This window comes from Amblyraja radiata, chromosome 17 (assembly GCF_010909765.2).
Source record: "Amblyraja radiata isolate CabotCenter1 chromosome 17, sAmbRad1.1.pri, whole genome shotgun sequence".
NCBI lineage: Eukaryota > Metazoa > Chordata > Chondrichthyes > Rajiformes > Rajidae > Amblyraja > Amblyraja radiata.
The window spans coordinates 47,135,999-47,159,825 of NC_045972.1; the positions used below are offsets into that span (position 1 = coordinate 47,135,999).

The 23,827-nt window shown below is 41.7% G+C and overlaps 1 protein-coding gene across 4 annotated transcripts in view; it reads right to left on the reverse strand.

Moving 5' to 3' along the window:
* Positions 1–23,827, reverse strand: part of phkb (phosphorylase kinase regulatory subunit beta) — a 149,677-nt gene that overhangs the window by 16,706 nt on the left and 109,144 nt on the right. For 3 of the 4 annotated variants that reach the window (XR_004414549.1, XM_033036397.1, XM_033036400.1), the window contains 4 exons: positions 17,190–17,247; positions 4,814–4,904; positions 2,602–2,804; positions 430–564 (listed from right to left, as the gene is read on the reverse strand). Coding sequence is in view for 3 of the 4 variants with exons in the window: in XM_033036397.1 (XP_032892288.1) it covers positions 430–564; positions 2,602–2,804; positions 4,814–4,904; positions 17,190–17,247 (487 nt within the window). In the remaining variant the exon portion in view is untranslated. Of the gene's footprint in view, positions 1–429; positions 565–2,601; positions 2,805–4,813; positions 4,905–13,670; positions 13,762–17,189; positions 17,248–23,827 lie in introns of all 4 variants that reach the window. The other variant, XM_033036399.1, reaches the window with a different exon arrangement.

Below are 23,827 nucleotides of genomic sequence, written 5' to 3' on the forward strand. Positions count from 1 at the left end.
CGAGTTGGGCAGAAAGGCCTCTCTCTGTGCTCTGTGACTCTACCACAGTTTTACTGATTCAGTAACAATACTCATTTCAAGCTGTAAGACTGATGCTTCTACTATGCTATGCCCCATTAAGAGCTGTCTGTAAAGATTGCACTCGTGAAGCTAAATGCTGACAGCTGCATGAACTTAGAACACTACATTAGGGAATGGCGAATGGTGACTGACAGTATCAGTTTCAATATAGTGCTGCACTGGGAACCTGAGCAATGTATTACTTTGCGAATAAACCTGTCGCTTTCAAAAGTAGTTTCAGAGCAATCCACAATTCCAGCTTAACATTGTTAAAACATTGTAATTCAATTTCTAGTTCAGCATATCCATTGAAATTCAGAATCTCTTTTGATATTCAGACTGCAATATTACTTAGTTGGTTCAGATTACCTTTCCTTTTCATCAGGCTGCAGAATATCCAGTAAAAGCTTTTTAACATCACTTGGCGACATCTGGTACAGATAATCTGCGGGTAGATCTCCACCTCGGGCTGCAAGAGCATGTTCCATAGCATGGATGATCCATCTGAAGCAGATTAGAAAACTCATACTTATGACAATACTCACGAGATAGCTGAAAGACCATAGTGTTGAATTAACCAACTATCGAACCATTAAAACAAAGCAGATTTTAAACTTCAAAGAACAACGATCTGTGGCATTATGACACATCCATTCTATGTACTTTTACTGACAGTTTCATTAAAATCCACTAAATTGAAGTACTTTGATGTTAACTCAACCTGAGGTGGGAATGGGAACGATCGTTCAGAAGGATGCCATTTTGGAACTCACGGAAGTCTTTCAATCATTAACATTTATCTTAAACAATCAAGTCAAGAGTGTTATTGTCATGTCCTGAAAGTGAATATATATATATATATGTGTGTGTGTGCGCGTGTGTGCGTGTGCACACACACACACACAGCTGCAAGAATTTCATATATGTACATTTTAACAATAGGCAATAGGTGCAGGAGTAGGCCATTCGACCCTTCAAGCCATCACCGCCATTCAATGTGATCATGGCTGATCATCCCCAATCAGTACCCCGTTCCTGCCTTCTCCCCATATCTCCTGACTCAGTTATCTTTAAGAGCCCTATCTAGCTCTCTTGAAAGTATCCAGAGAACCGGCCTCCACCGCCCACTGAGGCAGAGAATTCCACAGACTCTGAACACAGAACTTTTCACATATACTTTGCACTATTATCGTCAATTTGAAGATGTTAGTGCAAAGTAAAAAATAATGTCCCGAAGTCCCTGTAGTTCAGAGCCTATTTGGAAGTTGTAGTGTTTAATAGCTGATGGTTGTAGGAAAGAAGTTGCTCCTGAACCTTTGCTACCTATTCATGTAGAAGAGTCCTGACCCAAAACGTCACCTATCCATGTTCTCCAGAGATGCTGCCTGACCAGCTGAGTTATTCCAGCACTTTGTGTCTGTCTGTCTGCTCACTATCCCAATCTATATTTCACTGAACTGCATATGGTTTCACTCTGCCTTGGTTACAATTTAACACCCGTCATGGTTCACTGGGATTTATTCCCCACTCCATTACACCAAGGTCATCAATACTCTCAATCCTTTGGTTCCTCCAGGGGTCGACTGACAATGTGTCATTGCCGATTGGAATAAACCGGCGAGGTATTGACAAGTTGTTTGTTGGGAGAGCAAATATGTCAGCTTCATCATTAATAACATTGGAGATGTTGATCAGGTATGCTTCACGCAGGGGCACTACTTCAAGCAGAGTGAGTGCAGCTTATTCCCCTTGTACAATAAAGAGCATTTATGATCAGGAAGGAATTCCTTAAGGATCCAAAACTAATCCAAACATTTCCCCCAGGAAACATTTCGGGATAACAATACAAAGTCTGTTTTTTTCTAATAATCCTACACAGTTTCAGAACATGTGGAGTCAAGAAACTCTTACCCACCACCTTATGTTTGAAAAAGTTATTCCCCTAGGTCCCTTTATCAGCAAAGTTGCTACGAAGAGCATCGTTCCAGCAATCATCAGGCTCTTGAACACTTGAGGTTCTATGAACTATCATTGATTACAGTGAGGACTTAGGGTCTTTTTGTACTAGTATTGTGAGTCATAATCATACAGTGTGGAAACAGGACCTTTGGCCCGACCAACATGTCACATCTACAATAGTAGATGGGATATCTACCTACCTGTGTTTGGCCAATATCCCTCGAAACCTATCCGATCCATGTACCTGTCTAAGTGTTTCTTAAACATTGCAATAATACTCACCTCAACTACTGACAGCTCGTCCCATACACCCCCCACACCTTAAACCTATGTCCTCTGGTGCTTATTAATTTAATTAGTTTGTTTATTGTACATTTTCTGTGTGTATTACATTGTGCTGCTGTAAGTAAGTATTTCATCATTCTGTTGTTGACAATTGCCAACACCAATGACAATTAAAAACTCTTGACACCCGACATACAAATTCCTGCCAGGAGTTTCTACAAACATCTTTGATACCTACATTTTAAAGTACAATCTACTTCATTCACAAAAGCACCAAACACCAGATATGTAACATACCCAATTCTAAATTTCAGCATGCCATGGAAGAGTTCTGGAGAATTGGAGATAAGCCAACCGATATGGATGACAAGTTCTTGCTGAAGGACCGCGTCCCGTACATCATGTTTGGCGCACTTAGTATAGACAATGTTCTTTATTTCCGTTGGAGATAGGGGGTTTGAAATAACCTCTTCCTCTTGGCCAAATACCCCAATTGTCACCTGTTATGTCCAAAAACAGTGAAGAAATTGAATGAAGGTATACTGATATGAACAATTTTTTTAATATAATGATTTAGACTGTAGCATTTAAGATTCTCTATAGATGTTTCTTCAAAAGAGATCTCCTCAATAACTTTCAATAAAAAACAAAAAAATAGCATTTCTTCTATAATTATATTTATATAAAATGCATCTCTAATGTGTATAGAAAATGAACTCAGTTTTAAGCAGTGCTTTTTTGTGACGGTACAACATACTGGCACTTCTAAAAAGTGAAACGTCATTGTTTTCTGGCCACTTGGCACGTATGTTTACTAATCGTGCAATGGCCGCCCCTTGTCTACAAAAAGCACTGTTTTTTAAGCAATAAATGGCTACAATCACAACTAAACTACTTGTACAACTTTAAACATATTTGGGTTCAAATTCATTTTATATAATTGAGAAATTGTGTATCTTCATTATTGTGTGGGGGTGATAATGGTGACAGCTTAAATGGAGGCAGCCTAGAAGCTTGCAGCACATTGCAACAAACCATGCATAATATCCATTCACTCAAACGGCCATGTTGAATATGATGAAAGGCCTTTACAGCACTCCCTATCAGATTCCTTTTGATATCCATTTTGGTTTTAATGTGTACTGGCTAAAGAAACGTAAAAAATTGTTTCTGTACCTAATGTACCTAATTAATCAGTTGTTAATATGAAAATATTCTGATCGCAACATTTTTTAAATAATGTTGCCAGTCCAATTCCTAATGAGAGCAGCTGTTATTTAGCAGTCCAGCTGCACTATAAAAGAACAAATTAATTAGCTTTCACAAGCTAGAAGCTTACACAAAGAAAAGTGCATTGCTTCAGTTTTATTCTTCAATTTTTGCATAAATCATGGGCATTTCATGCAAAATCATGCCAATTGTCTACGTATGACAGCATGCCAATATGAGTTAAAACACAGGGCTTTCATCCATGGAATCTGGGCCCGAGTGCAGTTAGCACAGTTGAAAAGAAATGATCTACTTTTGCAATGGACATTCAATTACTCTGGAGATACCTAGCACAATGGATTTCAACAAATCTGCTCCAGTCTCCAGCACAGCAAAAATTGCCCATCATTTTCCACATGATTTGAAAAAAACTTAATTCAGAGGAGTTGAAAGGACACATTTGTTTGGTTTAATTTAGTCTAGAGATACAGCACGGAAACAGGCCCTTCAGCCCACACCGACCAGCGATCCCCGCACATTAACACTATCCTACACACACTAGGGACAATTTACATTTATACCGAGCCAATTATAAACCTGTACGTCTTTGGAGTGTGGGAGGAAACCGGAGATTTTGGAGAAAACCCATGAGGTCACAGGGAGAAGGTACAAACTCTGTACAGACAGCACCTGTGGTGGGATCGAACCCCTGCCTCTGGTGCTGAAAGCGCTGTAAGGCAGCAACTCTACCGCTGCCCCACCCTGCCACTATAAGTATGGCCTGAGCACGGTGAAACAACCACAGTACTTCCAGAGGTGGCAGGAATATTTCAGATCGAGTCTTACACCACAATCTTTTGGATTGAGGAAATGAACGAGCTGCAAACTAAATCTGAATGTTCCATTCATCAGATCAGACATTCCTAATCTGCATGTCTCCAGATTTTACTGGAGAATATAAAAATAAAAGTGAGGAATTGTTCCTGCTCATGATTCTGGCTACTCCTCCAAATCCAAGATGTTTTCAGACTGTGGAATACATTGCATTTCTTTCTAATGCTCAGGGAAATGGCACTTGCCATAACGACAAATATTGGGCATGAAACTCATTGTTATTTGGGTGGATTACTTTATAAGGCAAGGAAAAGTTAGATTTGGCAGTCGTAATTTAAAAATATCTTGATAATTTACCCGACTTACTCATGATATGTAGATTAAAACATAAAAAACTCACAAATTTCAAATAAACAGAAAAAGTGACATTACCGTGAAACTGTTATATAGTGAGTTGTATACTTACTTGTTTACCCTGAACTAAAGCCCTAGTAATTGATGGAGCAAGGCTGTCCACTTGTTTACCTAATAGACTCGCTGTGAAGCGTACATTAGACCTGGTAAACAAAAAAACATCATTCTACTAGATGTTGTTTGCATAAAATAATCTACAGGCGACTACCCGTACAAATTTCCAAATGTATATTCCATGAGATAACTGAAGCCTCTCTCACCCCAGAATCTTCTAAACAGCTGAATAATGGAATTGAAATTAAATATCATTAACTTTACTCTGTAAAGAATAACCAGACACTGAATAACCAGATAGCAGAGAGATCCAAGTATTTGTATCCAGAGATCATTATTAACCTTTGCCCATTTGTGCTACGAAGTAACTCAGTGGGTCAGGCAGCATCTCTGGAGAAAATGGATAGGTGACGTTTCAGGTCAGGACCCTTCTTCAGGTTTCCCTGCTGCCTGACCCACAGAATTACTTCAGTACCTCGTTTCCATTTTTGCAAACTGGCATCTGCGCTTCCCGGAGCTCCCGCAACGCGACTTCTCCAGCCCGTGTCGTGGGGTTGGAACGACCCGGAGCGGGACCTTACATCACCTGGCGCGGCTTCATGGCCGTGGGACATTCCAGCGCCCGTGGGGGTTCCAACCTTGTACTTTCAGACCAGGAGCGGGGCCGTAAATCGCCCTGCGCGGCCTAAAATGGCCGTGGGACTTATCATCACCCGCCTGGGGCTTGGACATCGGGAGAGACATTGGGTTCACTGTGATGGATGTTTGTGTGAATTTAATTGTGTGTATGTGTGTAATGTTAATAAAGTAATCAATCAATCAATCAATCAAGTCTGTAGGACATTTTCTTTGTTTGTATAGCTGTGTAAACGAAATTTCGTTTGAGTCTCACTGAGGCTCAAATGACAATAAATTTGTATTGTATTGTTTCCCCATTTGTGACATTTTGTCTGACTTACATCTTTGACTCTTCTGATAGCTTCTGTCACCTGACGTTTCCTAGTCCTAGTTCTTGTCCGATCCATTTCATTTCTTATCATGGATCACCTTGGCTCCACATCTTACGTGTCTGTAAAGACAACCTTCGTTTCTACTTTGAATCCAGTCTTCACCCACTATCATTTCTCTTCGTTCTGACAAAGTGACTTCAATCTGGAGCATTCACTCATTTCTTTCCCACTGACGTGGCCTGGTCAACATTGTCATATTGAATAACATTACCTTTCGCTCCTCCACTAACAAAAGGGAATCAAAGAGGGCTACCTAAACACATTTATGGGAAATAAACAGAGGACAATTTGTCAGAATGGATGGTGATGGTAGTAGATGAAGACTGGCTTGCCCACCCTTCAAAGAAGGCAGAGTTGTCCTGACAGAAACACAAAGTGTGGAGGAATTTGTGGTTAATGCTTAAAAAACAATGACCTCAAATCTTTAAACCGTGTGTCCGCATTATAGATTTTCCCACAAGGGGACATCCTGTCCACTTTCATCCCATCAAACCCCTCATGAACCTTCCTAATCACTTGCATTACTTGCAGATTAATCCTTTGCGATCCCGATCCATTTGCAGCTCAGAGCTTTGTAATATCTTACCATTTAGATAACACACCTCCCTAATACTTTTGATACCAAAATGGCCAACTTTGCATTCTCCCACATTCTGCTCCACTTGCGTTATTTTTTTTCTAAGTCCTCTTCACAACTTACTTTCCTACTACCCGTGCATTCACAGCACATTTAGAAATCCTACATTCAACCAAGTCATTGATATAAAATGTAAAATGTTGAGGCTCCAACACGATCCCCGAGGGCAAACCACTTGTCACAGCTTGACAACTGAAAATATCCTGTTTACGCCTCTACTTTATGCCTCCAGGGGCGGCACGGTGGTGCAGCAGTAGAGTTGCTGCCTTACAGCGCCAGAAACCCGGGTTCCACTCTGACTACAGGTGCTGTCTGTATGGAGTTGTGCGCTTTTCCCGTGACTGTGCAAGCTTTCTCCGGGTGCTCCGGTTTCCTCCCGCACTCCAAAGACGTACAGGTTTGTAGGTTAATTGGCTTTGGTAAAAAATTGTAAATTGTCACTAGTGTGCAGGATAGCGTTAATGATTGGGGATCGCTTGTCGGTACTGACTCGGTGGGCCAAAGGGCCTGTTTCCACGCTGTATCTCTAAACATATGTTATACAGCACAGAAACAGGTCCTTCAGCTCAACTTGACAATGCCAAACAAGATGCCTACCTGAACTAGGCCTGGGTGTTTTGCCCATATCCCACTGCACTTTTTTCACTCTTGTTCCTATCAAAATGTTTTTTTCAAACACTGTACTTGTACCCATCTCTAACTTGTTCCACACACCCATCACTCTCTGTGTGGACCCCAGCTCCCTTTTCCCTCTCAACCTAAACCTCTGCCCACCAGGCTGAGATTCCCTTCATGAGCTAATAAACAGGTTAACTGATGAACCCATTGACAGAAACTCGTTATGGTGATCAAATCAATTTGGCCTTGTGGCCAGGGGTTGCTTCAAGAATAAATAATATTATGGAAACTGTATTTGTAGTAAGCTTCAATTTTGCCTAAAATTTACCTTGCTCATTAACTGGTTTGGATAATCTCGAGAAATAATGTTGGAATTATTAGAACACTCTAAGGAAACTGTGCTCCAATAGTCAAGGTGCATCACAAGCTTGTGAGCATGTCTTTCTTCCTTCGATTACAACTCTGTCCAACTTACTGGGCTCGGCTCAGCTACAGCATTAGGAATAGTCTGTTAGCCACTGAATATATCAACTAAACAGATTTCATGTTAGTTTATAGATACAGCATGGAAACAGGCCCTGCAGCCCAACGATCCACGCCCACCATCGATCACCCGTTCACACTAATTCTGTGTTATCCTACATTCACACCCACACACACAAGGGGCAATTTACAGAGGCCAATTAACCTACAATCTTGCACATCTTTGTGACATAGGAGGAATCCCGACCACCCAGAGGAAACCCACGCAGTCCCAGGAAGAATGTGCAAACTCCGCACAGACACACCAGAGGTCAGAATTGAACTCTGGTCCACCAGCTGCACCACCATGCTGTCCTCTAAACAAGCTTTTTTATATCACCAACTAGAAGGAGAAAATATCAATGGCACTGATACACATGTATTGGATTTTACTGTGAGGAATTGCAAGCGTAAAGCACTGTTTGTGTCTGAAAATAAGTATCCCTTGAAGGGTTAAAAAGAAGCTAAGCCCTAGCAGCTTTCAGCTTGGTAAATCAGTTCCATAAATCCCCTGTAGTATTTAAAATTAGCTGGTGACCTACATTTCGTTGCAAGAATATGCTACAATGCATAAACTACTTGACAACAACTGCCAGTAAGCTTAGCTACTTCTTGAAAGCACTTCCTTTTCAACATCACACAATATTACTCTTCATGTATAAATATTCCTGCACTGATAGGAGGCTTGTGAGGAAGCAAGATTTACTTTTTATTGATCCTTCCTGTTTCTACCAACATATTAGTCCTAATTATGCAGAAACCAATGTGTGAATCCTATTTAGTGGCTCTCTTTCCCTGTTTAGGCAGTGCATCGAAGTAATGAGTATGAAACTTGGAATAGTGTGCCATGTCCCGACACAGATTCTGAATGCAGTGGTTTCACGAAGACAAAGTCCAAGGAGAAGGAACCCATAAATGGGTAGAGACAATTGCGTGAGGTTTAACGAAGGAAAATAAACGTCACACAACAATAAAAATAAAATCCAAGATAATTAGAGAGGTTAAAAATAGTGGACCGTCTTGTGTACAGATAAGTGGAAAAAAACTGGAGTCATTGAAAGGGCTAGGGTGAAAGGGCAAGTGTTGTACTGACGGAAAGTTGGGCAGGAGATCAAACTCATCGCACCAGTCTTAGCTTAGTTTACAATTACAGCACAAAAACAGGTCCTTCGGCCCAACCAGAAATCACCCATACACTAGTACTATCGCACACACACTAGGGCCAATTTACAATCGTTACCAAAGCAATTAATTTACAAACAGCTACGTCTTTGGAAGGCAGGATGAAACCAGAGCATCTGGAGAAAAACCTAAGCGATCACAGGAAGAAGGTACAAACTCTGTACAGACTGCACCCACAGTCAGGGTAGTACCCGGGTCTCTGGTGCTGTAAGGCAGCGACTCTACCGTTACACCACCATGCCACCCCAAACCTCAGTCCTGGGCTTTCTTGACCATTCACCCCTCTGAACGACCTACTCACCTCCTCTACCATCCGTGTAAGATACAACAGCATAGAAGGAGGCCATTTGGCCCTGAGTTTATGCCGAGATGCAAATGGAAACCAAAAGCAGACTGGGTTATCAGTTTTTGGAACACCCACATAGTGGACAAAGATATCCTGAATTTCTTATTCCCATTCACTTCAATTGCCCACACCACTCTGACTCTTGCCTGTGGAGAGATCATGCTGGAATTACTAAAGCACTATCGGCAAAGTGAGCTCCAGTACACCAAGGAGCATGATGAGCTTGTGAGCACGTCTTTCTTCCTTAAATTTTACAACTCTGTCCAAATTTCTCTGATGTTTCAATACATTTAGAATAAGCACATGGAAAAGTCACTTCATCTCACAGAACTGAACAGCACAGGAATAGGCTCTTCAGCCCACGATGTTTGAGCCGAATATATCAGAAGGCTGCGTGTTCGAATCACGTCGGGGTCACCAATGTAGCGGCACCAAACGTGGTGAATAAGGCCAGACGTCAGTGTTCAAAAGGGAACTGCAGATGCTGGAATATCGAGGGTACACAAAATTGCTGGGGAAACTCAGCGGGTGCAGCAGCATCTATGGAGCGAAGGAAATAGGCGACGTTTCGGGCCGAAACCCTTCTCTAGACTGATGGGGGGTGGGAGAAAGAAGGAAAAGGGGAGGAGGAGGAGGAGCCCGAGGGCGGGCGGATGGGAGGGTGGGAGGAGACAGCTAGAGGGTTAAGGAAGGGGAGGAGACAGCAAGGGATAGCAAAATTGGGAGAATTCAATGTTAATGCTATACGGACGCAAGGTCCCCAGACGGAATATGAGGTGCTGTTCCTCCAATTTCCGCTGTTGCTCACTCTGGCAATGGAGGAGACCCAGGACAGAGAGGTCGGATTGGGAATGGGAGTGGGAGTTGAAGTGCTGAGCCAAGCGTAGGTTGGGCGATCGTTTCGCCGAACACCTCCGCTCAGTCCGCAATAACCTACCTGAACTCCCGGTGGCTCAGCACTTCAACTCCCCCTCCCATTCCCAATCCGACCTCTCTGTCCTGGGTCTCCTCCATTGCCAGAGTGAGCAACAGCGGAAATTGGAGGAACAGCACCTCATATTCCGTCTGGGGACCTTGCGTCCGTATGGCATTAACATTGAATTCTCCCAATTTTGCTAGCCCTTGCTGTCTCCTCCCCTTCCTTAACCCTCTAGCTGTCTCCTCCCACCCTCCCATCCGCCCGCCCTCGGGCTCCTCCTCCTCCTCCCCTTTCCCTTCTTTCTCCCCCCCCCACCCCCCATCAGTCTGAAGAAGGGTTTCGGCCCGAAACGTCGCCTATTTCCTTCGCTCCATAGATGCTGCTGCACCCGCTGAGTTTCCCCAGCAATTTTGTGTACCCCCAAGGCCATACGTCAGGCAGGTTCAAACAGTAGTTTTATTCAGGTGTTACATGTTAAGTTGGTCCGCTAACGTAATTATCATTGCTGCTGTAGCTGAGCAAGGTTGTTCTCTCGGGCTCAGCTACCTGTTGACTCCCCTTGGTCTCAAGATGAGATAAGCTTAAGTAGCAGGACACTCCCTCTAGCCCATGACGTCACGTGCCAGCCCTCGTACCAACTGACGAGGGTTCGACCATAAGTGGTCTGTGTATTAGCTGACGCCACAATGCCTAATTAAACTAATACCTTCGGCATAATTAGGCAAATAACAGTCTGATCCAACGCCACATTCAGTAAACCTCAGACAACGATTCCATTCTCCCCACATTTACACCTGCCGTAGACCAATTTTTCATATTTTTTTCTTGTCGTTACCATCATTTTTGCTTTCCACCGTCATCCCTTTGTTGTTGAATCTCTCCTGTCCTCCTCCTTTCGTAGATCTACCATTTCATCTCTTTCTCTCACCCAACTTTACTTCCAACCCCTTCCCTACTTCTTAAAGCACGTATTTACTACTGATGTTTAAGAAAGAACTGCAGATGCTGAAAAAAAATCAAAAATAGACAAAAAATGCTGGAGAAACTCAGCGGGTGAGGCAGCATCGATGGAGCGAAGGAGTAGGTGACGTTTCGGGTCTCGACCCTTTCTTCAGATTGACGAAGGAATAGGTGACGTTTCGAAACGTCGCCTATTCCTTCTCTCCATAGATGCTGCCTCACCCGTTGAGTTTCTCCAGCATTTTTGTCTACCTTTTGTGTTACTAAATGATCCGAAACGTCACCTATTCCTTCGCTCCATCGATGCTGCCTCACCCGCTGAATTTCTCCAGCATTTTTATTTACTACTGATCCTCACATTTATGATGCAGGTCTGAGAAATGATAATCGACATGAAATGCCACTTCTATTTCCTTCTCTAGATGCTGCCTGACTACTGATTATTTCTGCAATTTTTTTTGTTTTTAATTCAAATTTCCAGCATCACAGTATTTGCAGACAAATATGTTTACATGGCACCACCATAAACATAAGAACAAATCACTACTCCACCCATCATTTTTCTGATATAATACCTCTAGAAAATTAAATTTAAACAATGTGTCCTATGAAACACATACAGTGCATTCAGAAAGTATTCAGACCCCTTCACCTTTTCCACATTTTGTTACGTTACATCCTTATTTAAAAATGGATTAAATACATTTTATTTATCATCAATCTACACACAATATCCCAGAATGAAGAAGCGAAAACAGGTGTTTAGAAATTTTTGCTAAGTAATTAAAAAGAAATAACTGAAATATCACATTTACATATGTATTCAGACCCTTTGCTATTAGGTTCATCCTGTTTCCATTGATTATCCTTGAGAGGTTTCTACAACTTGATTGGAGTCCACCAGTGGTACATTAAATTGATTAGACATGATTTGGAAAGTCACGCACCTGTCTATATAAGGTCCCACAGTTGACAGTGCATGTAAGAGCAAAAACCAAGCCATGAAGACGAAGGAATTGGCCGTAGACCTCCGAGACAGGATTGTGTCGAGACACAGATCTGGGGCAGGGTATAAAACAGTGACAGTGGCCTCCGTCATTCTTAAATGGAAGAACTTTGGAACCACCAGGACTCTTCATAGAGCTGGCCGCCCGGCCAAACTGAGCAATCGGGGGAGAAGGGCCTTGGTCAGGGAGGTGACCAAGAATCAGATGGTCACTCTGGCAGAGCTCCAAAGTTCCTCTGTGGAGATGGAAGAATCGTCCAGAGGGACAACTATATCTGCAGCACTCCACCAATCAGGCCTTTATGGTAGAGTGGCCAGACGGAAGCCATTCCTCAGTAAAAGGCACATGACAGCCCGCTTGGAGTTTGCCAAAAGGCACCTAAAGGACTCTCAGACCATGAAAACAAGATTCATTTGTCTGATGAAACCAAGATTGAACTCTTTGGCCTGAATGCCAAGCGTCACGTCCGGAGGAAACCAGGCACCGCTCATCACCTGGCCAATACCATACCTACGGTGAAGCATGGTGGTGGCAGCATCTTGCTGTGGGAATTTTTCAGCGGCAGGATCTGGGTGACTAGTAAGGATCGAGGGAAATATAAACAGAGCACAGTACAGGGAGATCCTTGATGAATACCAGAATGTTCTGGATCTCAGACTGGGGCGGAGGTTCACCTTCCAACAGGATCATGACCCTAAGCACTGCCAACACAATGTAGGAGTGGCTTCATGCCAAGTCTGTGAATGTCCTTGAGTGGCCCAGCCAGGGCCCGGACGTGAACCCGATCGAACATCTCTGGAGGGACCTGAAAATAGTTGTGCATTGACGCTCCCCATCCAACCTGACAGTTTGAGAGGATCTGCAGAGAAGAACGGGAGAAATTACCCAAATACAGGTGTGCCAAGCTTGTAGTGTCATGCCCAAGAAGACTTGAGGCTGTAATCGCTGCCAAAGGTGCCTCAACAAAGTACTGAGTAAAGGGTCTGAATATTTATGTAAATGTGATTTCAGTGATTTCATTTTAATTACTTTGCAAAAATTTCTAAACACCGTTTTTGCTTTTTTATTATGGGGTATTGTGTGTAGATTGATGATAAAAAAAAAGATTTTAATCCATTTTAGAATACGGCTGTAACGTAACAAAATGTAGAAAAAGTGGTCTGAATACTTTCTGAATGCACAGTACAACAATGACTTCAAAAGGGCTATGATGCGTCAAAAATGCTGATCGATATATCATGACTTCCACTGTAAAAGGTGAGAATGCTTATCGAAGAGATGTCACAATACGATTGAAGGCAACAAAGCATTATCAAAAAAAATCATGCACTCACAGCTAAATCTTTTTGCAAGCCAAGTAAAACCACAGCCAGATGTATACTCATTAAAATTAAAACAATAATATTAAATGGAAAGATTTTGTTTCCCATCAAAAACAAAGCTAGCCACACAGTCAAATTAATCCCAATGCATGCGCAAAATCTAGCACAATGCTTGCAAGAAATTGTTAATAAGTCGAGTATCCATGTCCTCTGGTGGTTGTTAGTAAAGCACTAAAGCCCAGTTATGCAGTCAAGACATTCATTAAATAAATGTTGGTGATGCTATTACAATTGACAATGGCACCAAATCTCACATATGCTGTCCTAATTACCTGCTTCCCATGTACCAGCAGAGAGGTAATATTTGGGGCTATAGAGGCAGCAGCCAGCTCTAAATATGCAGCACTGTATCGTAGAGCCAACCTAAATATATTGCACAATCATTGTATGAGGACATGGGAATTGGAGAAAGTGTTATCAGATCTGTAAACATATTATGTAAAGACCACATTTTATAAATTGATACAGATTTTAATTTAACAACCATTACAGTTTGTCACTCATGATTGTAATGTTGGCAAAGAGGACAATAAATCACAAAGCATTACTAAACACGTTGGAGAATACAAATGGACATTAAAACCCTCTTTTTTGTGCAAAAAATGGCTCCTCCTCCTGATAGTTCTCCTTCCCACTCTGTCATATTATCAAAGTTGATCCAGGTAAAAAAAATAGTAGTTAATATACCAAACAACATATGGGATTTAAATTCACAGCGGTAGTAAGATCTTTGATGTCCTTGTTAACAAAACTATGATTTTAGTATAGAATTTTTAATTGTTATAGCAGCAACTCCTAGTAGCTAATCCATTAATCATCATCGAAACGTGAGAAATTTAAAATAAAACACCAAATACAATGTGAATAAAAGATTAATTTGAAGAAAAGTTAAAAGACAAATAACAGCCAGTAGGAAATAAATAATGCAAAATGGTAATGGAATATTTTTAAAACATTGAGTACAGGTATATGTCACGGGAGGGATATTAATAAACGGTGAGATCAGAGCATATGATAATTATTGTAATGTTAATAGATATGAAAACGGTCAAATATTAAAACAATCAGAGCGCAAAAAAGTTATCCTCCCATAACTTTGCACTACAGTAAAAAAGTGATGGATATTACAAGTAAAAAAATGTTGCTAGTCAAAGGGATGCGACAATTGAGTGTCTAAAGGATTGCCTTACCTCTGTGAATGAGGAATGCAAGAAGTAATTTACTTTCAAAAGAAAACAGCAGCTGGAGCAGGCCATTTGACCTCTCAAGCCTGCCCCACCATTCAACATGACTGATCAGCCTCAGACCACATCTCCTCTTCTGTTCCACTTTCCTGTGGTCCTCAATTCCCTGATTATTCAACAAATTATCCACCTCCCTTTTAAATATTTCAAAGATCAAGTTTATACAACCCTTATAGGTAGAGAATTCCTGAGATTCTCACACTGTAGTTTTAAATTTGCCCATTCCCTCTATTTATCTATATCTTGCCCCAGCAGCAAAATATCCTCATTGTGACATGCCCTCCCACCTATTTTTGTGTCATCTGCAAAACTGGACATCTAATGCTTTGCCTCCTCCTCCAAGTCATGAGTATAAATAGTAAATAAGTGAGGGCCAATAGTTGATCCTTGGGTTATATTCCTCCAATCTGAAAAAGTTTATTCCAACTCTTTGTCTTCTATGCCACCCTTCAATTCGTACAAACACAAATCTCTTAACATGTGGCTTCTGATCTTGTGCACCAGTATTTTTGATGGCACCTCATCACGTGCCTCTTGAAATCAAAATATACTATCTCTACTGGTTTCCCTATATCAACTCTGCTTACAAGAGGATCATAGACGCGATCTACAAGTGATTGGAAGAAAACTAATAAAAACCATTTGGCTTAGTCTGTGAGTATTCTGGTTTCTGGAAATGGAGATTACAACAAAGGACTGGAGGTTAGCAAATGTTAACCACTGTTAAAGAAACAGGAAAGGCACAGATGGAAGTTATAATAAATCAGATTGTGCACAATTATATGCACAGATAGAGGCTAATCAGTCCACTGTGCCAGAGCCAGCTCTTGGAAACAGTCACCGGTATATTTCTAATCTCACAGTCTATACACACAGCCGTCCAATCGTACTCATTTGACATATTTAGTCATTTCTTCTTCAAAGTTATTTGGTCATAATTTGGTCAAAATTACAGCAAAACGATTGACATTTGCTTTAATTTTTGGTGAATAAACAGTTAAACATCAAGGTTTAAAATTGTTATGTAATGATGCTCACATTCCATCTTTAAAATTTCGCTTGCCTGTTTTAATTGAAATAATCTTTTGATAGCATAATCTGACACTTCTACAAAACGTCTCTGCTTTGAAAACAATCTACTCTATGGGGAAGCATTATCTGATTTTAAGTAGTATTCCATTTCATATTAATCCCATTGCTGTTTCCCCATGGTCTCCTTGTTGCAATTTCAAACCAATGCCCCCTTTTTCTCACTTTAATTCTTTCTACTGGATTTGACTGATAGCATCCATTCAAATATTCCCACAGTTTGTGCTAATAACTGCAATTCTTGCCTTGTTCACTCAGTTACTGGATGCCTGATTGACTTCACTGTGCAACTCCAAAACCAGTGGCACCACATCTCATGATTAACCAGTCAATGGCAAGTCTGATAGGTGATGCCCTTCTTGCACTGCTGAAGCAAATTCTAGCTCGCAAGTGAAACTAAATCCCTCCACATTATAGCCGCCTACTGCGTTAAAAGAACTTCGCTTCACCTTTGGTACTTTTGCCTGTTATCTTAAATCTGTGACCTCTGGTTTCTGACCATTTTGTTACTCGTAGCTATCTTAGGTTTCTGACTTTATGAAAACATTTCTAGATTTAACAATCAAATGAGGTACCAAATCTCTCCTTATCCATTGCCGAGCAAATGAGAATAACACAACTTTTTCTTGCCTTGGCAGATTACAAAAGCTTCTGGTAATATCTTCCCTCTATTCTCTGTCAAGTCTGGATGTTCTGAAAGTTCACTACACAGAAATTAGCACCAAACTTCATCTGGAGACTAACTTATGAATGTATAAAGTCCTGGATAGGTTTGAGGATGTTTCAACCAAATGCAATAGGAATTAATATGTAGGGGAGCAAGAAATTTAGTGCCATATGTGGACAAAAGGTGCACAAAGATTTGAAAAATGTACCAGGCCAAATAGAAATTAAATAATATATAATTTATAAGATTTTACACTACAACAAATTCTAGGCAAAATGCATAAGACATTAAAACATAGTTAGGTTATTCCATGGGGTTTTGAGCAGACTACAATAGATAGGGCATAGCAATTTGGTAAATTAGTAATGATTTTATAAGTGTGAACAATATAGTTTTAAACTGCTGTCAAATCAGTAACTGGAGTGATGATGGTAGGGTGGAAGGGTGATGCACACAAGGCCAAGAAATTAAAGGTGAAATGATAGAGAAAAATATTTACACACTATCGTTAGATCACCAAATCATTGGACACAAGAGGGTATTTTGATGGAAATTGTAACAATTTCAAAGGTAGATGGATAAGAATTTGACAGATTGTGAAAGAACATTGGAAAAATAAATGGGAATCGATAGTGCAGATATAAATTTGAATCAACACATCTTCTGGTCATTTGGTTTGATGCGCATAGTCTAGCTGTGTGCATGATTCCAGTGACAGTTTCATTCTAAATAGCTCATGTGGAAGACATTGACATGTAACATACTGCACAGAAATATTATGCGATACAGACCAGTTTTTTCTGCTGCCCGAGCGTTGATACACTTTTTCCAAACAATCTATAACCAGACCTGAAAATGAAACATAGTTTTTGATAGGATACAGTTTCATATATTAGAAATATAAGAGATGTTAAATGAATAACATTTTAGAACCTTTGAAAGGCACTGTAAGTTTGCATTCAGTTTTAATGTTTCACAAACTGATTGGTGGATTTAAACACAAAAAGCCAGAGGAACTCAGTAGGTCAGGCAGCATCTGTGGTAGCAGTAGATACAATAGCAATCCGTGGCATTTGATCAGGCACATGATGAGGCAGGGGGGCATGGAGGGATACAGACCACATGCAGTCGATTAGGCTTAATTGTACTGGCATCATGGTTGGGGCAAAGATGGCATTTCAGATCAGGGCTCTTCTTCAGACTGATGTTAGTGGGTTTAAATGCCCTGTTCATGAAATAACGTGGAGTTCAGGATAGCTTTGCAGGTGTTTCTAAGCAATTGCTGCGTTAGTTAGACACTGGCCAGCTCTACTGCTCCCATGCCTGTGCTACTTACTGCTGGGACTTCCACTGGGGAATTCCTCATGTCAACAGGACAGCTTAATCTTTGCAGGTTTGCCAGAACAGCAGTCCCATCAAAATAAATGGGAGGCACTGGGTGAAAGCTAGGCAAGACTTGGTATTTACGTAAGCAAATTTCAATGGTTTAATTGTTTGCAACTGGGCCTGTGTTTTAAATGTAAAAGGAATTTGAAAATTAATGTAATTTAAAACATGACCCAACTGTTCCTGAACATATTTGACATTCACTTTGAGTGACACCGACTGTGCTGACAGCTGGCAAGCCCGGTACTCCACACAAACCCCCTCACGCACACACCTTGTGATCAGTAACAAAAGGCCGGCGGTAGAGTTGCTGCCTTACAGCGGCAGAGACCCAGGTTCAATCCCAACCACGGGTGTTGTCTGTACAGAGTTTGTACGTTCTCCCCGTGACCCACGTGGGTTTTCTCCGAGATCTTCGGTTTCTTCCCACACTTCAAAGACGTAGAGGTTTGTAGGTTAATTGGCTTGGTGTATGTGTAAAATTGTCCCTACTGTGTATAGGATAGTGCTAGTGTACGGGGTGATCGCTGGTCGGCGCGGACTCAGTTGGCCGAAGGGCTTGTTTCCGTGCTGTATCTCTAAACTAAACCAAACCATCAAATGAAGCAAAGAACATGCGGAATCTTAATCTAGCATGTCTTATTCATATTACATAGAACAGTCCAGCACAGGAACAGGCCCTTTGGCCCACAATGTCTGTGCCAAACATGGTGCCAAGACAACTCTATCTTAATCCACTTAATCCATGTCTCTCCATTCCCTGCAGATCTATATGCCTATCTGAAAGCCTCTTAAATGTCACTATTGTCCATGCCTCCATCACCATCCCCGGCAGTGCGTTCCAGGCACCCACCACCCTGTGTTAAAAAACCTGCCGGTACATCTCCTTTACACTTTGCCTCTCTCACCTTAAAGCTATGCCTTCTGGTATTTGATATTTCCATGCGGGGAAATAGGTTCTGACTATCTACCCTAACCATGCCAAATGTTCTTGGTTTTTCTTGGAGACTTTCATTGATTTTCCTTTTCTTCCTTTTCTATCCTTTTTATGTGACCACATTCTGTCCTTTCCCTCTTATTTTGTCTTCATTCACTCAGTTTCTAATGCATCCTAATTCCTTCTTCCCTGTTCCTGTTTCTTTCTCTATTTTTAATAACAGAACAAATAGCACAAGGACAGTTCCGCCTGCACAGACCGTGATGCCAATCTAATTAATCTTATCTGCCTACATGTAACCATTATCCTTCTATTTCCTCCCTGTTTGTGTGCCTGTCTAAATGCCTCTTAAACATTGTCATTGTTTCTGCTTCTACCATTGCCTGGTACATTCTAGACATCTGCCACAGTGTGCAAAGAATCTCCTTTAAACTTTTTCCCTTTCACGTTGAGGAGGTATTTCTTTAGTCAGAGGGCAGTGAATCCATGGAATTCATTGCCACAGAAAGCTGTGGGGGCCAAGCCAATGGATATTTTAACGGCAGAGATGGATAGGTTCTCGATTAGTACGGGTATCGGGGGTTATGGGGAGCAGGCAGGAGAGTGGGATTGAGAGGGAGTGATAGATCAGTTATGATTGAATCATGTCGCAGCGGCCTCTGCAGTCCGTCTGTATTTTTGTTATTTTTTGTCCCGTTTTAATGTAGTTTTTATTTTTTTTTGATGGGGTATGTGTGTGTGTGTGTGTGGGGGGGGGGGGGGGGGGGGGGGGGCGGGGGGGAAACTTTTAAAATCTTTCCCCATGCACGGAGAACCCGACCTTTTCCCTGTCGGGTCTCCGTTGTCATTGGGGCTGCAACGTGGAGCGGCCTCCGGCAGTAACGACCTAGGGTTCCAGTCGCAGAGCTGCGGACCTATTCACCATCGTAGAGCTGGCCGAGTTCGGAGCGGGTGGAGCGGTGGTGGCGCGCTGCTGCGACCCGACCCCGGGGATTCGGAGGCTTACCGCAGGTCCGGTGGACAATGACAGTGGCAACGGCGACTTCACCCGCCCGAGTCGCGGGGTCGAGGAGTACCTGGAGCGGGGCCTTACATCATCGCCCGGCGCGGCTTCAACGGCTGCGGGACTTTGCTAGCGCCCGCCGGGGGCTCCAACAACAAGACCCAGAGCAGGGCCTTGCATCACCCGGCGCAGCGTTAATGGCCGCGGGACAATTGCCATCGCCCGCCGGGGGCTTTGACTCTGACATCGGGAGGGGAATGGGGAGTGCAGGGGAGAGATAATTTTTTTTGCCTTCCATCACAGCGAGGAGGAGATGCGCTGTGATGGATGTCTGTGTAAATTGTGTTGTGTCTTGGGTCTTTTTTTCTTGTGTGTATGACTGCAGAAATAACATTTCATTTGAGCCTCTATGAGGTTCAAGTGACAAATAAATTGTATTGTGTATTGTGTGTGAATGGCAGAGTAAACTTGATGGGCCAAATGGTCTAATTCTGCTCCTATCACGTATGAATCTATGAATTTATGAAACCTGTGATGTTTATATTTGACATTCCTATCCTGGGGAAAAAACTCTGATTATCTACTCCACCTATGCCTCATAATTTTATATATATATTATACATATTATTTTATATATAATTATATACTTCTATCGGGTCTTCCTTCAGCCTCAATTGTCCACAAAAGAAAAACACCCAAGTTTGTCAAAACTCTTCTAAAATGTAATACTCTCTAATCCAGGAAACCTCCAAAGCCTCCTAGTGATGCTCCAAATCAGTGCTCCAAATCAGAATGGGTAAAGGACAAACACCATTGTTTTTGACCTACATGAAGCTCCAGATGTGCAGCTAAAAATCACAAAGCTGCTATTAATTCCCTGTTCAAAAATCATATGAAAAAGGAAATCAGTAAAGATTGATGCCATTTACTGGGACGGAGCTGCTGAATACTTTCTGGGGCAAGTCCTCATCATGATCATAAACACATCATGACTATTTTAAAATGAGAGAACCACACTGACATTATTTGTAAGTAGCAAGCAATGAGGAGTCTGGACTGACAGAACAATATTATTATACCCAAAATGACAAAATACTTCTTTTTAATAACTGTAATCAGCTGTGTTCATGTGGAAAGAATCTCCCTTCAACATAATATTCAATTAAGATACAATTATTTACGAGATGCTGCACAGAGAAACTAGTTCTATGCTGACAATCGCATGGTGATTTCCTCTCCTGCTGCTCCTTTGTGTTGTAACAAAGCCCAGGGAAACAGATGTGGAGGTTTCAGTAGCGTTCATACCTTTCATTTTTAAGGATCTAACTGCATTACATAAATTCATGTTGAGCTACAAATGATATATATGCCTTGCGATGTACCCCTTTATTACATACGAGTTGTACTTTTCATACATTGTCAGATTTCTTTTAAAAACTGTTCATTTTTGTCCATCTGTGCATCTCTATCAGAGCCAGTACTTATTGCCCACCTCTAACTGCTCCGGACAATGTGTTGGTGATCCACCTCCTCAAACTGCCGCAACCCCTCTGGTGAACATATACCCACACAGGTCATGATTAGCAAGTTCTAGGATACAAGGTCAGGTCAGGGGGAGTTCCCCCCGCCACGGCTACCATGTAATCCCGTGCTACCTGCTCCATGGTCGGATAGTCGGCGACTAAACCGTCTCCCTCACCTGGTTTGCCAGGTGAGGAGGGGGCTGTGGACCCCCAGCAGGACCAAAAACTAGACCTGTAAAAGGGCGGATGAGCTTCTAGCGAGCTAACGGCTATCCACACTTCAGCAGAAGTTGCGATCACTGTTGTACCTGGCATTGTAAGGAATGATGATAAAGCACACACACACACCAAAATCCTATACTTCCAGCTGCGGAGGTCCGCAGGAACTGGAGGACAGTGATGTGTGGTGCGTCCGTCACCGTTCCCGTCGGAAACCAGGGCCACTGCGTCGCTAATGTTTCCAACGATGGTGATGAGGATTTAAACCCAGCACATAATAAGGAAGTGGTGCACATCTCCAATTGAGTTTAGGGAATTTAGAGATACAGCACGGAAACAAGCCCTTCAGCACACGGTGGCCACGCTGACCATCCATCACCCATTCACGCTCCTTTTCTATGTACAAAGGAACTGCAGATGCTGGTTTATACTGAAGATAGACACAAAATGCTGGAGTAACTCAGTGGGACAGGCAGCATCTCTGGATAAAAGGAATAGGTGACGTTTCAGGTTTGAACCCTTCTTTAGACTGAAAGATAGAGGTGGATGTGGTTGCTGGAGGTAAGGAAAGGCTAGAACAAAACAGGGCCGGCAACAGATGACCTCAGGAAGGACGGAGTCCACCGGCAACAGATCCCACCACTATCTTTCAGTCTGAAGAAGGGTGTCGACCCAAAACGTCACCTATTCCTTTTCTTCAGAGATGCTGCCTGACCCACTGAGTTACTCCAGCATTGTGTGTGTATCTGCTGGACAAAGGTTGCAGAATATGGTTGTGTATATTTATGAAGCTGCTGATCATCAAGGATGTTCAGTATTAGGCTCTCAGATCCATTCCAAATCATTCCATTTTGGACAACTCTGATTTTTCTGATGATAGAGACAAGTAGTTATCTTACTTTTCATACACACTATGTAACTGGGTGATTTCCCCCCGCGTTTTATTTGGTGAATGTGTTGGAGCAGCTTGGCTGTACGCCTGGCTATTTCTGCTGCATGTCTTCATGACTGCAACAAAGATGCAGTCTGAAGAATGGTTTCGGCCCGAAACGTTGCCTATTTCCTTCGCTCCATAGATGCTGCTGCACCCGCTGAGTTTCTCCAGCACTTATGTCTACTGTCCGCAACAAAGACGTTGTCTGGTTCTGTAGCGTTGTGTATTCAGAATATTCAGACATTTCTTGGTCATGAGGAGCGTGAAACTGCAGTTAATCAGTAAACCAATCAGCGAAAAAAACAAGGTCATCGATAATCCTGGAGGTCACAGATTTCTTCAAGAGCAAAATATCAGAAACATGTAGAGTTTTTGAATTATCACAATATATCAAATTATGGATTTCTATGCATCCCTCTGATCATCCATTAGCAGGAAAGATGCTTAGAACATCTGTCTCCCCATCTTTCATTTCTATTTACATCCACTAAAAGCATCTCCCTTTCTGACAAACCTTTAATTGCCAAATTGTCTTACAGTGACACACTATTCATTTATTTCTTAACTCCTGAGAATCCAGTGGCAGTCATTTTATTTTGAAAAGCATAAGATAAATCCAAGTGGAAGATGAAAGAGTACTTACAAAATGTGCAGAACTAGGGTTTTAAACTCAAGATAAGAAAGATTGTGATTCACCGTGGCTTGGGGGGGGAAAAAAAGTAGTGGGAGATTTACTCGAATGTCTATAAAAGCTGAGGGTACCTTTCAAAGGGATTCTAGTCATGTGGAGTTTGCTACAATCCTGTGTTTCACAGATGACAAATGGATGCAGTATTATCTAGATTTCTTCAAGGAAATGTTGTATTCCAATTGTTTGTGCAGGCATATGTATATTATGTAAATTTCGGCAACAGCAGCAAATGAACCAGCACAAAAATCTGCGCACAAGCTGCCAAGCCTCTTGCCATCAGGGCTACATTTTAATGTTTTGTTAATATAAAGCAGGATAAAATCGTAAATTGGTTTGATAAGGTAACAAATGTTTCAAAAGGCCTCAATGTAAAATGTTTCTTAAAGTCTGATATAAGAATGTACCAACTAAATAATGTTAAATGCTCTACCGAGAGTTATGTCTGTCTCAACACTGCAGGCAAAGATATCAGCTGGAAATTGTTTCCCTTGGAAGAGTGCTGATGTGGTACTTCCCTATCATGGATGTATGCTACATTAGTTCTTTTCACAATATGCAAGGTTATTGAAACAGAAATAACATTATAATGAAAGTGCCATCAAATATTCTCAACCGAGCAGAGATAATGCTAGAAATATTTTTTGAATCCTGCCCACTGCGTGATTTAAAACAACTACATTACTTCATTGTTAATCCTGCAAACCTGCTTCCAAATATTTCTGGAGCTCTTTATATC